The sequence below is a fragment of the Canis lupus genome, chromosome 3 (assembly GCF_003254725.2).
Source record: "Canis lupus dingo isolate Sandy chromosome 3, ASM325472v2, whole genome shotgun sequence".
In the NCBI taxonomy this organism is placed as follows: Eukaryota; Metazoa; Chordata; class Mammalia; order Carnivora; family Canidae; genus Canis; species Canis lupus.
In genome coordinates this window covers 53,203,593-53,218,034 of record NC_064245.1, presented here as the reverse complement: position 1 = coordinate 53,218,034, position 14,442 = coordinate 53,203,593, and the positions used below count along the sequence as shown (strand labels likewise).

General features: G+C 52.5%; 1 protein-coding gene across 2 annotated transcripts in view; it reads right to left on the bottom strand.

Moving 5' to 3' along the window:
- The window catches only part of SEMA4B (semaphorin 4B), a 62,220-nt gene that overhangs the window by 15,333 nt on the left and 32,445 nt on the right, over positions 1–14,442 (bottom strand). The window contains exon 2 of one of the 2 annotated variants that reach the window (XM_025437117.3): positions 9,130–9,367. The exons of the other annotated variant lie outside the window; for it this stretch is intronic. Within the exon in view, the coding sequence (XP_025292902.1) occupies positions 9,130–9,274 (145 nt within the window). The 5' untranslated portion in view covers positions 9,275–9,367. The remainder of the gene's footprint in view (positions 1–9,129; positions 9,368–14,442) is intronic. 2 annotated transcript variants of the gene reach the window in all.

The following is a 14,442-nucleotide window of genomic DNA, read 5'->3' as shown; positions in this document are numbered from 1 at the left end:
GCTTCTCTCTATGTGGCCCGAGAGTGTGTCGTGAGCTCTCCTGGGCGGCCCATGCTGCTCAGACGTCCTCCACATCCTCTACCCAGCGGGTTAGTCCAGTAGGGAGAACACTAGTCTGCCTGAGGCCGTGGCCAGTTTTCCCAGGAGGATGAAACCTCTCTTTCCACCTTCCAGGGCAGGCCTGAGGGGGTGGCCTCTGGGGGCTCCAGGAAGGCAGGGTAGGGGCTGGCCTAGGGCTGCCTCCTTGGAGAGGGCACATCAGAGCTCCCTGTGGGGCCCCACACCCCCTCCCTTGGGGCTGGGGGCTCTCCGCAGGAAATGATGTGGGAACAGCTCAGCCCCCAGCCTCACCTAGAGTTTCTTCTCTTCCCTGTGACTAAGCCGGAAGCTTGGAGCTCTCTGGGGTGAGTCGGGAACAGGGCTCAGTGGGGTCCGCACCCAGCCAAGGCAGCGAGCCGCAGCAGGGCTGTGACTCAGAGCACCGCCCCACCTTCTCTCCACCGTGGCTCCTGGCACCGCAGCTGACACGGGCCTGGCCCTGACGTCCTGCCTCCACAGACAACACCCGCTTCGGGGGAGGGGGTTAAGAGCCAGGAAGGTGCTCCCACAGAGTCCTCAGGAAGGGGTAGTAGTAGGTCCCTAAGAGGCTCTGCATGAGCATCTCTTCCCCAGGGCGTCATACTGGACTCTTGCACCCGGTTGTATCTGCAGGCACACCCCCCAGGGCAGAAGTGCTTACTCAGCAGCAAACTAGGGCACGGCAGCCGCCCTGGATGCACATCCTCTAGGCCGCCCAAGTGCTCCACAGACCAGCCTGCCGCCCCGGAAGCGGCAGGCCAAACTATAATCACCAGGTCACCACCAGGGCAGAGTCCCCAAGCAGGGAAGGGTTATTCTAAGCAGGAGAAGAGGGACTGTGGGTCAAAAGTCTTCCCTGCGCTGAGGGAAGCAAGACAGAAGTAAAGAGCCAAGGGAACCCAGCCCAGAAGCATCCCCTGTTCCTGGGGTAGGTACACTCTGGAAAGCCCGGTTCCCAAAACGCCGCCGCTATGACTTCCAGTGACTAGGCCCAGAGCTCCTGCCAGGATCACCAGGTAGCCCTAGCCCCTCAAAGACAACTCCTCACCTGGTACCCATCTGGCCAAAAGGGCCCTGACCTAGGACGGGTCTTGAGCTGCTATTACCTCAGGAGCTTGACCTCCACCTGGACAAAGGGTGACTCCTCCAGCCCTCTGCTGCAGGCCTGGCTATTCCCTAACAACCCCTCTCTCTGGTCTGCCCAAGGGTCCACCTTCCTCCTCTCACACATCTCCTGTTTTCTGAAGAAACTAGTACCATCAGGCATGGACAACCTTGACTTCCCACTGCCTCCCTATCTCCTCAAAGGCCAAGGCCCGTGTCATCAATCTCTGCCTCTCAGAAAACAGGTCTTTCCTTCAACATTCATCCTAGAAATCTGTGTGCCTCCCTTCTTCCCTTTGCAGCCAAACCCCTGAAGAGAAGAGCCACCTGGAGCTGTCTCCATTCCTCAAACTCCTACTCACCCCTTGACTGGGAGTCAGGCCTCAACCAGCTCCATGCTCACCAGGGCATCACCTGGCTGCCAAACTTCAGACACTGAGGGGCATGGCCTCTGCAGCACCTGGCCTTGTGCAGGTCCCCTGTCCCCAGGTGTGTGGGCCACAGTGGCCTAAAGGGTCATTTCACGTCTCCCTGTGACTCCTTCTGGGCCTCTATCCCTCCAAGAGCTAACCTACCAGAGCACCTAACTACGTATTTTAAATGGATGAATGCACATAATCGTAGCAAGGTTGTTGTGACACATAGGTCTTCCCCCCTGAGGTTTTCAGGGGAGAATTACAAGTGCTGTGACTTGCCTGCAATCAGTCAGTTAGGAAGAATGGTGGAGCCAGGATTTGAACCTGCACTGGCAGCTCTGGCGTCTGTGTCATTAAGCTAACTTCTGACTCTCCAGGGTTCGCTCTTTCATATTGTTCCGTGGGGTCTGCCTCGGCCTCGAGATCACACACCCACACCCATCACTTCAATAATCCAGACACTGGCAGCCCCCAAATCTTGTCAGGCAGTGGCAGATCTTCCTTTAACACGCCAGACCCCACTGAGTGGGTGGGAGATCTGCTTCGGCCACCGCCTACCACCGCCCCCTTTGGCTTGGGCTCTTGTGTCTTGTCACCCACTGGAAACCTGGATGAGTTCTTTACCCGCCTCTCTCTCACTTCACAGACATCCAATCCATAATCAAATCCTGCCTATTCTCCCTCAACACTTGCTGAATCTATTCCGCTCATGATCTTTGCCACCAAGGTCCTGTACCAGGCCACCATCCTTTCCCCTCTGGGATCCTGCCACAGCCTCCCAACGGCTCCCACAGCCTCCCATAGCCCAGCCTCTGTGTTGTAGCCAGAGGGCTGCCTGGGGATGGTCATGGCCCTGTATAACTCTCAGCTGTGTCCTCACTGTCTAAGCCCCTAACTGACCAGCCCTTTCCATGTCTCCCTCCCCTACCACAACTGAGTGACACCAGGCTGCAACTCAAGATCCTATTTCTCTCTCAAATTGACTCAGGCAGTCCTGTCTACGGCCATACCACCCTGAACGTGCCCGATCTCGTCTGACTCAGGCAGTCCTGCTGCCTAGAACTCCCTTCCTCCTCACAAACTGCTACTCATCCTTTGAGACTCAGCTGAGTTTCACCTCCTCCAGGATGTCCTCCTGAATCCCCGGCTGGCCGAGGGCCCCTTCCTTCTCTGTGCCCATCATTTCCCCTTCACGCCTCTCATGGTGCACTGGCCATATGGCTTGCTGATGGGCTTTCTGTGCCTGTCTCCTCCAGCAAGTTGAGAGATCCTTGAGGGATCAGGATGCTCTCATGCACATTTGTATTATCTGGGCCAGGTAAGGTTCAAGGAGTTGCTCAATAAACATTTAACTGAATGACCAAATGCTAAGTTCCAATGCAGGGGTACTTGGGTCCAGAGGAGTGGGTCCTAGATTCAAAGAGGGCAGCCTAGAGGTCCCAAAGCCTGTCGCTCACAAGAGTGTATCTGAGAAGTACTGCCCCTACTCGGCCCCCTCTCCAGAGCATTGACCACTCTGTCCTGCCAGCTCAGCACCCAGGCAGAAGCGTGACAGCCGACAGAACAGGAGAGGGCCACGTGTGACTGACTTTTATCACTGACCAGCTGTGCCACCCTAAACAGAGACCTGCCATCTCTGGGAGGGAGCCCTCACAGGACTGCTGGAGAGAGCAGATAAATGCCACATGGAGAAGTGTCAAGTCCTGCTCCCAGATTAGGGAGCCACCAACCATCAGGACCAACCCTACCCACACAGCCCTCCTCATCCTACCACCTCCCTTCCTCCCCACCCTCACTCTAAGCGAACTCCCTGCAGTTACCTCAGAAGCCCACTTGTGCAGAAAACAGGGGGCACTGGCAGGTGGGGTACAGCTGCCTGGGGGGAGGAGTCGCTCTGAAGAGGCAGCTATGGCTCAGCCCCAGATGCGTGCTAAGTGGAATGGGGGCCTGGCCTTACCAGACCTTCAGAAAAGCTGGAAAGTTGGATTTTTATTTTAAATTTCCTGAGTTTTAAAATATGAGCAACAAATTAAAACTTCCTAAAACAGCTGGAGGCCAAAGAAAACCTATTTCCGGGCTGGCTTTGGCCTGCTGCCCTCGAGGGTGCAAACCTGTATCTGAGACATTTGCTCCCAGTCTCCGATGCCTGACATTACCGGCCACATCTGCTAAGGGGACCAAATTTCCAACTGTGGCCACACCATCAGGGGCCTCCACCGGATCCCTCATTACCCCCCAGAAAGTGACCTCAATAGGTCTGTTTACTAGATGGACAAATATAACCTATCAATTGTTCAAGGGCTGAACTGGGCCATTTTGCTGCTTTCCTGCATTTCAAAGGACACAGCTGTTTCTAACGCAGAAACTGTGGTTCTTGAGTCAGAGAGTGCAGCCCAATGCTTGACCCCAAGCCTCTCTAGCCACATGACCCTGACAGTGTGAGTTAGCTTCTCCACGCCTTGGTCCCCTCAGATGTAGGGGACAAAATGGTGCCACCTTCAGGACCCGGCACACGGTGGGTGCTCCATCCTTGGTGGCTTTCTTTCCTGTTTCTGTTAGCACCTCTCTCTGAGGATGAACAAGGGGAGGTCAAGAAGGAGAGGAATTCGCTTTGGCTCCTGGTTAGTAGGAATTATGACAAAATAACAGGTTTCTTCTAACTACTGTACCCACTGAAGCCCCCTCACCACAGGCCCCCCACCTCTCTGAACCCTACGAATGGTCAAGATCAGCTTTCCAGAGGACCCATAAGTGCAAACCAGAGAGCTCCCATGAAGAACATGTCAGATCTCAGGGAGGCAGAGCCACAGGTCACCTCTCTGAACTCCAGCTGTCTTATCTATAAAACGGGGATAACTTCACCCACCGTGTAGGGGAAGACAAGACAACTAAAAGCCTGGTGCCCACCATAGCTCTATACCCATTGCTTTATTTTTTTTTTAAAGATTTTATTTATTTATTCATGATAGACATAGAGGGAGAGAGAGGCAGAGACACAGGCAGAGGGAGAAGCAGGCTCCACGCAGGGAGCCTGATGTGGGACTTGATCCCGGAACTCCAGGATCGCGCCCTGGGCCAAAGGCAGGCACTAAACTGCTGAGCCACCCAGGGATTCCCTATACCCATTACTTTACTTCCTACCTTCCTCTTGGCACTAAACACTGCAACACAAACGTGAGGATGCCAGTTGTGCCACCTAAGAGCTGAAGGTGGTCCTGCCCCATACTAGAGATGCTCACACAGGAGGGCAGCTATAAAAGGACCAGGGAGACTGCACAGGGCTAGACACAGAGAAACGTCTTGCCTGCAGCCTTGAGAATGGCAGGAGATGAAGTGGAGCCTTTACAGGATCTCGGGCATCTGTCCCAAGATGGCTAGCTCCATGTGAGCCACTCTCCATCCTGGACAGAGGCAAGCCAGGCTGGGAGGACAGAATGCAGGGAGGAGGGGTAGGGAAGGCGGGGCAGGGCAGGGAGAAGCTGCTCTTCCCCCTCAGCCCCGGGGAGTGGGGTGGGGGGCATGAGAGGCCTCTTCCCCCATCCTGAGCATCCATGGCAGTAGGTAGGGATGGGTGGGCCACAGCCTCTAATGAAGGCAAGAGTCCAGCCTTTTCTGCATGCTCTGGCCCTGGTGTCTCCCTTGTAAGGAAGTGTATCCAGATTGCCCCAAAACTTGTGCAAACTTGGAGTTTTGCAGATCTGACATTTCAACACAGGCTGAATGTGGGTTATGCACAGGGCAGAGTGGAACCAGCAAGGGGCAGGGTGGAGGGAGAGGTGCAGTTCAGCCTCAGGCAGAGGAGATTCTTGGGCCAAAGGAGAACTTCAAAGAGCTAAATCAGGAGCACTTGAAAAGTGTATTACATTCAGCAAGACTCCTGCAGGTGACAACCCCCCATTAGCCCTCAGGCAACTTGCTTTTTTCTTCTACCCCAGAGCAGAGGGTGGGACCTGCACCATTCTATTCCCTGACGTGGTGGTCTTGGCACCTAGCAGAAGGCCTGGATACAGCAGGCACTCAGTGTCAACCAAATTGATGCAAATAAGCTCACCAAGAGAGACAGGCAGGGAATTTCCACCATGGAGAACAGAGAACAGAGGCCGCTACCTTTTACTGGGGATGGAGCACGTGCCAGGCACTGTGCCAAACACTTGCCATACATGATTTCATGTGATCCTCTCCAAGCCCTGGGAGATGGGTCCTGCCATTATTCCGGGCTTGCCCCAGGTGGTAGAGGCAAGCTAGTCTTCAAAGCCCAGCTATTAGCACCCATAGTTACAGTTCTTTCCACTTGGCTCTGAAGGGCCCTGAAGATGCCAGGCCCCAGGACACAGCTGAAGCCCTGTCAAGGAGGGAGGCCTGTAACCAGCCAGCAAGACATGCAAGCGGCCTGCACTGGGGGCTTCTCCAGGCAGCCATGACCCTGGCTGTCCATCCAGGGTCAGAGGACAAGCAGCTGATCTGTGTCAATGCCCAGCTCCCGGGCTCAATAGGATTTTGTTGACTGTAGTTTACAAGGCCTATGGATTTACTTCCAATCTGGTTTAGAAACACTGTGTCCAGATCTTTCCAGACAGGCACTTCTGGGGCAGGGGGAAATTAATAACTCCTTTTAATTGCCCAAATAAGGGAACTCAATAAGATTTTCATGAGGAGCAGGCTTGCTTTGTTTCTTTCCACTCGGCCAAGCTAGGAGGCACTGGCCTTGCAGCTTGCACACCGAGGGCCATTATTTCCACTCGGCATCTCTCCCCTTTTGGGCCTTCGGTCCTGGAACTTCAGACTGCACTTTCCAATGCAAGAGAACCAAAATTCCATACACTTCTTTAAAGCATTCCTTCCACAGAGACAAGTAACTTCCCTGTAAGGCCTCTTGCTGGTCCAGCTGGCCCTGGAGTCCCTAGTCTCCTTCCCCTGTCAGCCACTGAATGAGACCACAAATGGGGGCTCCCCTCCCCATGGTCCCAGGAATCTGCTGCAGATTCATGAAGTAATGAGGCTTCCATAGGAAGGACCCCACACATAAACTGGATGCTCCACTTCTAGAGATTTTGTTTCAAACCACAGACATAACTCACTGTCCCTAGGTATCCAGGCCCTTGGGGAGCTTGAGTAGGAGGGAATTCAGCAGAGGATAGGTAGCAGAAAGGGGGGTGCGGTCTCTTCCTCTATGCCTCTCTCCCTGTTCTGTGAGGGAGGGGCCATGGCCCTGGTGCCCAGAGTCCCCATGGTCACCTCGGGCCTACCCAGGATAGGCATACTGCCAGGAACATCTAACAAGCCCCCAAGGATGAAGCAGGAAACTGCCTGTGGCCACCCTCAGAAAGTGAACCTCTTAGTCACAAGGGCATTCCCCTCTGGGGCTTCCAGTATCAAGGGCCAGGAGGAAGTCTAGGGAGGCCAGCATTCTGGGGTGTGGTGCATATCAGTAAAGCATGGATGTGTGCTCACAAGTTCAGGTGGTGGGTGCTGCTCACCTTCCAGGGCTTTGGGGGGACAAGAAAAAGGGACTCCCTCTGGGCCAACCCAGTCTCAAAAATGCAGCAAAGGGGCTTCTCTAGGAGCTACAGCTTTGAGAGCAGAGTATCAACTTTGTTTCTAGGCCCTTTGAAGCTCTCAAGGGGGCACCTCTGTGCATTGTATCTCTGCCAGTCCCAACAGGTGAACTTGTGGCTCAGTGGACACAAGACCTGCTGGCCCTGTGAGCTGGCCCAGGGTCATAAGTGGAGACCATGAGAGCATCTGATTTAGCATTGTACTTACCTTCCTTCTTCCCAGAGCCAAGAGGGTCTAAGGACAAAGGGAGTTGTGGCCACAACTGAGAAAATAGCAAGGCAGTAGGCCTAAGTCTGGATACACTTGTTTATCCTCAGACAATGAGATGGAGCACCCATGGGACTGTGGTCAAACCAACACACCAGCACCACCCCCACCCCAGGCAGTACCCTGGCTCTGTGCAGGATGTGCAAGAATGAAGCCTGTGCTTAACACATAACAACGATGGCAGCTAACACTTATTGAGCGGTTTCTATGTACCAAGCCCTGTCCTAAGGACTTTTCAAACACAGACTGATTTAATCCTCACAACCTTGTGGTATATGCTATTATTATACCATTTTAAAGATGAGGAAACCAAGGGCTAGGAAGGTTAAGTAGCTTGCTCAAGGTCACATGGTTACTACTAAGTGGTGGAATCAGGATTTGAACCCAGGCTATCTTCTGTGCACGGTCTTTGCAATACTTCAGACCCGGTTATTCAGGGCCACAAGGACCCTGAGTTCAGCTTCGTGCTGATTCTGCTACCCTCTCTTTTCTTACACAGAATGTCTTCAGGGGTGAGGATGTACTAAAGAGAAGGAAGTCTGGTACACTTTTAATCTGTAGCCTCTAATTTGTATGTCTTTTAGGGACGCCTGGATGGCTCAGCGGTTGAGCGTCTGCTTTCGGCTCAGGTCCTGATCCTGGAATCCGGGGAGCCTGCTTCTCCCTCTGCCTGCGTCTCTGCCTGCCTCTCTGTGTTTCTCATGAACAAATAAATAAAATCTTTAAGAAAAAAGAATAGTAATTTACACATCTTTTATTCTAATTCTCACAGTGTGACAACTAACAAAGTAAAGGGCTTGGAGAAACACCTACTGAGCCCCTATAAAGTTTGTGCCCACAGAACTCATCTAGTTTCATGAAATCTCCAAGATAGCCTTGCAATGTACCTACGATTGTGCCCATTTTGCAGATGAGCAAACTGAGACACAGGGAGAAGGGCATTAGTTGCCCAGCAGAAGAAATGGGCTTGGAATCCAGGTCCCTCTGATTTCAAAGAGGAGCTGGAGAAGCAACAAGATGTAAAGAGATAGGGAGAGGGGAGAGCCAGTGGCCACAGGAGCAGGCAAGAGCACCAGGTGAGAGACCTCGCCAATGAGGAGGGTGCTGCCAGGAGACTCTCCCAGGCCCTAGGAGTCTCAGAGCCGGCCCCACCCCCGGGGGGATCGCACTGTGTTCGGGCCGGCCCTGCGCCCGTAGGCCAGGGTGAAGGGCTGGGGGGGGACGATGGGACTCCTGTCCTGCTGTGGCTCGGGAGTCCTGCTGCGACTTGCTGTAACACCAGAACCCCGGTGTTTATGGGACGGCAAGCACGGCCCCCTCCACCCCAGACGCCCTCGGGGCGGCACCGCGGCTGGCTCTGGTCAGCATCAAAGACCAGCAGATGGGCAGGCGGACCAGCGGGCAGCCAGCGCCGGGGGGTGGGGCGCCACCGCCGAAAAGGACGCCCTGCTGAGGGGCGAGCGCGGACCCCAGGGCGGGCGGAAGACCCCCTCCGCGCCCACCAACGAAGGGAAGAAAGGGGCCCGCGGCCCCACAGCTGCCCTCCCTTCTCTCTCCCTCTCCGCAGCGCTGAGACGAGGAGGGGTGCTCACGGACCCCCGAGCCTCCGACAGGCCCCCTCCCGCCTCGCTCCTTTGTCACGTCCGCCTCCCCTCCCCCCGGCCCCCGAGCCCAGCACGCGCCCCCGCGGGGTCGCCCCAGCGCTCACCCAGCGGCAGGCTGATCCGAGGGACGAGCGCCGGAGTCGGCGGCGGCAGCGGCAGCAGCAGCACGAGGAGCAGCAGCAGGAGCAGCGGCGGCGGCCGGGGCGGCAGCGCACCCCGCGGGGCGGGCGGGCGGCTCCCCCGGCCCATCGCGGCGCTCGGGACAGCGGGGAGCGGCGGCGTCCTCCCGGCTCCGGCTCAGGTGGCTCGACTCGCTTCACGGCCGCAGCCCCGCCCGCGGACCTGGGGAGGCGGGGCGGGGGCGGAGCTGCGGTCACGTGACGGCCAGGTCGGCGAGCGCGGAGCCCCGGCCCGAGGAGGAAGTCGGCGGCGCGCCCCGCCCCTCCCCCCGCGCTCGGGGAGCCGGAGGCCCGAGGGGCCCCGCGAGCGGTCGCCGCCGAGGCCGCGGGGAGCTGGCCCGCCTCCTTCGCTCCCGCCGCCCCCCCGCGACCCCCTGAGCGCGGGGTTGGGAAAACGTGTGGGTCTGACTCCCTGGGCGCGGGCGCCTCCCGAGGGTTCCGGCCTCGGTCTCCATCCACGCCCCCGCCCCCGCCCCCGCCCCGGCTGGTGCCCCGGGCACCCGCTCGCCCGTGACCAAATGAATCGTCCGAGTCCGGACTGACGACCAGGCTAGTTGCTTCTGCGTCAACCCACCTTGGGTCTTGGCGGGGCGTTCACTACGGGGTCATCCACGTCTAGAATTCTGTCCGGACGAAACCGAACCATGGGTGGGGGGTGGGGAGCGGGGCAAGTTTAGCTTAAGTGGGATAACTGCTTGTACTGTGCTGCAGAGGACGTCTGACTTCCACAGCCTGCAGGTTGCCCGTCGGGGAAGGTACTCCCACAGGCTGGAGTGGAATCCCACAGGCACCCCCACTTAGAAGAGGTTAAGGTCCCGGACGCCTGGGTGGCTCAGTGGTTGCGCGTCTGCCTTTGGCCTAGGGCGTAATCCTGGAGTCCCGGGATCGAGTCCCGCATCGCGCTTCCTGCAGGGGCCTGCTTCTCCCTCTGCCTGTGTCTCTGCCTCTCTCAAATAAATAAATAAAATAAAATAAATAAAATAGGGAAGGTCCAACCACCCCCAATCTTCGGGGCTCCTAACATCCTCAGGGGTGGCGCTTAGTTCTGCTGAGATGGGGGCGGGGGGGGGGGGAAGGTTGTCAACCAGCAGCCTGGACCACCTAGCGGGTCCCTATCAGCATTAAAAAGAATAGCAAATATCTAAGTGCAGTGATCCCTGAAGATCAGAAAGTGTAGAAAGTGTTGGGAAACCTGTTTTGACTTTTCCTAAAGTCGCACAGGATGGCAGTAAAATTTAATTCTTCCTGCACTTCAAGTCAAAGGTAATTTTGAAAACCTCCGCTAGGCTAGTCATTTCAATGACAGTGGTGAGGGTTCTCCCAGAATTGGCTGGAAAGTTCCTCTTCACAACCAGCCAAAACTAGTCTCCTCAGAGCTCTTTTCCTCTCACCCTACCCCCAGGGCTCAACACCTTCTCTCCCACAGGGTGGCTATCAGATTCCACAAGGCCCCAGGTCCCCTCTCCTAAATCAGGCTTCCTCAGGTTCCATGATTTCTGTATCTCCACCATCCCAACACCCCCCCTGTGGACATGGTACAGGCTAGTAGCACCCCTTTTATAAAGGCGCTCCCAGCCCTGGACGCAGAATTCCACACGGGATGTGGGCAGTAACAACCGCCTGGAGTTCTAGCATTGCAAGCCTTGGACACTTTTCCTCTATTAATAATGGTGTCAATCTGTAGCCAAATATACCCAAGCTTCTATCTGCAGCCGGGATCTCTGTCCTGAACTCCAGATGGCCTCAACATTTCTATGGGGCTGTCTTGTCTGACAGGCATCTTATATCCAATATGTCCTACACTAAGCTCCTGAACCCTTTTCTCTCTCTCCCCAAAATGAGTTCCTCCTCTGTGAGCTTTCTCCATCTCATTTAATGCTAAGTCCATCTTCAAGTTGCTCAGGCTAAAAACCTTATGACTTTGTTTCCTCTCATTTCCTTACATCTGACCGATGTAAATCCATAATCTGACCATTTACCACCTCCCAGAAGAGGGGCAGGGGTGTTACTCTCAGCCCTCTTTCTTCTGGTTACTGTAAGGTCCTCCTAAGTGCTGTCTCTGCTGCCACCTCTGCTCCCCTGCGACCTAGTCTCAATGCAGCAACCAGAGTCTTTCAAAACCGGTAAGATCATGGTATTCCTTTGCTCAAGACCCTCCAAGATTCCCTGTCTCACTCAGAATAAAAGCCAAAGATGTACAGTGGTGTACAAGGCCCTATGTCATCCTCACCTCCACTGCTCTCCTCCTACCCACTCTACTTCAGACACACTTCCAACCACTCCTTTTAAGACCTTTGTGCTGGCTACTCCCTCTGCCTAGAGCACTCTACCCTCAGACAGCCACATGATTGAGTCCCTTGCTTCCTTCAAATCTTTGCTCAGAGACCATCTTCTTGAAGAATCTGAACTCCCCCCCCCATAGTCCCTTTACACTGAGAAATTTTTTTTCAAAGCATCTCATCACCTTTGTTGTGGTTTTTCATTATTCCCAGAAATCCCCACCCGCCCCCATCCTCCAGCACCAAAAATGTTGACTGAGGAAGGCAGGAATTTTTGCCTCTTGGGCTAGTTAATTAACATGGCCCAAGCCAATAGTGCCTGGCATACGGTAGACCCTCAGTAAGTACTGATTACACGAATGAATGAATATAAGTCATGAAATATTGCTGGCTCATGTCAACTAACAACCAGAGCTACTTTTCAATATCAACCTTGATCTAGTAAAGAGTTCCCCCAAAACCTCAAATTATGCAATTAACGTTTTCAACCTAAGCACAGGACTTCATATTTAAAGGATCTCCTTTAAATCTACTGGTTCTGGTCCAGATTTCATCCTATTCAGATCATTTTGAGTATTTATTCTATTATCATAGAATTCAGCTTCCCTTCCCAGTTTAAATCATCAATAAATTTGATAATTTCTTAGCCTTTATTCGAGTCATTGATATAAATATTTGGTGTCAGGTTGCCTGGCTGGTTCAGTCAATAGAGCATGAGGCTTTTGATCTTGGGGTTGTAAACTCAACCCTGTTGGGTGTATGGATTACTTAAAAATAAAATATTTTTTAAAATTTTAAGTGAGCAGGGCAGCCCTGGTGGTGCAGTGGTTTAGTGCTGCCTGCAGCCTGGGATTTGATCCTGGAGACCTGGGATCGAGTCCCGCGTCGGGCTCCCTGCATGGAGCCTGCTTTTCCCTCTGCCTGTGTCTCTGCCTCTCTCTCTCTCTCTCTCTCTGTCTCTCATGAATAAATAAATAAAATCTTAAAAAAAAATTTTAGGTGAGCAGACCTAGTACCTACTCTCCAATAAAAGGTACCAGGTCGGGGGGTGGGGGTGACTGGGTAGTGGGCACTGAGGGGGGCACTTGATGGGATGAGCACTGGGTGTTTTTCTGTATGTTGGCAAATTGAACACCAATAAAAAATAAATTTATTATTAAAAAGTAAAAATAAATAAATTAAAAATTAAAAAAAAAAAAAGGTACCAGGTCTCCTTGGGGAAGGCGAGCCTGGGACATTTTGTTGGGCCCAAAAGCAAGGAAGTAATTAAAGACTAATGGGGTCATATCAAAAAGATATAGGCCCAGCTTGATGACTAAACAAGATAATTTGAGAATCAAAAAGCATACTAAAGTAATGGGTTCTAATGCATCAAAATAAAACAATCCATTAGTCCGCAGTTAAACTCAGGAAAACAGAAAGAAAAGAGGTAGAAAGGCAGCTTTCCTTTATAGAGGACTGTTGGCTGATAAATGTAGAAGAAAGAGAAGACTTCAGAAAGTCTGGATTCAAGCAAGGGTAATCAATCAATGGATGCTAAATCACTGGGTAGGTTTTTGGGAAACATATGAATAAGATCTCAAAGTCTGTCCTACAAGTAAGTGACTTACTAATTACCAAAGGGAAAATGTATCTCTGACGGAGAACTCTGGTAGCCACTTTCTTAACTAAATGGTCTAAAGTAGCATCACCAGGGGCACCTGGGTGGCCCAGTTAAGCGTCTACCTCCAGCTCAGGTCATGATCCCAGGGTCCTGGGATCAAACCCTGCAGGCTCCCTGCTCAGCAGGGAATCTGCTTCTCCCTCTCCTCTCCCCTCATTCATGTTCTCTCCTATCTCAAATAAATAAATAAAATCTTTGAAAAAATAAGTAGCATCACCAGTAATGTGACTGCCTGACACCATTTATCTCCTGGTATGATGCAATAAGAAATACACAATATCATCAGTCCTTGGAGCTCTTCTGGCAAAAGTGTTTAACCCAGATCTAATGATAAGGACACAATCAGATCCAGTATTCTGCAAGACAACTAGCTTGGACTCTTCAAAGTCAATCCAGTTAAAGATAAAAAAGACACAGGAACTATTTTAGGTCAAGAAACTAAAAAGACATGATAATTAGACGAAATATGTGAACACTGATGGAATCTTGAAAGAGAAAAAAGAAAGCCATTCAGAATTGGGGAAAATGTTAGGATGTACTGTGTCTTAGATATTATGGGCCTTGATAGGCCTATAATACTGCTCATTTTCTTTGGTATGATAATGGCATTGTGGTTTCAGGAGAATGTTATCATCCTTTAGAGATGCCTGCTGGTTTGTAGAGGTGAAGGATCATGATGTCTGCAACCTACCTTCAAATGATTCAGCAAAAATAAGTGTGTGTGTTACAGTGAGTGTGACTGCCACAAAGTTTTAACAATTAGTTAATATAGAAAAGTTATAGGTGTTTTATATCAGTGTTTTGTAAGTTTTGGGGGGTTAATTGGGTAAGATGGGGCCAAAAGCAGGGCACCTGGTTGGCTCAGTGGTTGAGCATCTGCCTTTGGCTCAGGGCATGGTCCTGGGGTCCTGGGATGGAGTCCCACATTGGGCTCCCCTAGGGGAGCCTACTTCTCCCTCTGCCTGTGTCTCTGCCTCTCTCTGTGTGTCTTTCATGAATAAATGAAATTTAAAAAAAAGAAAAAAAAGAAAGAAAGAAAAGAAAAGACGGGGCCCAAAGCAGAGCCCAGTGCCACTGGAGATCTCTATCAGGGTTGAAACTGAGCAATATCTTTTGTAAGTTGAACAAGAACCATGTGTCCTCCTAACTGCACTCCTCAGCCCACATTTCTCCATATTATCCACAAGAATATTATGAAAAAAAAAGATGCAAGAAATCTTGTTGAAATCAAGGTACTAGCTATAGCATTTCCTTTCAGCTTCTGCTTACCATTCTTACCCATACAGGGTGAGTGGT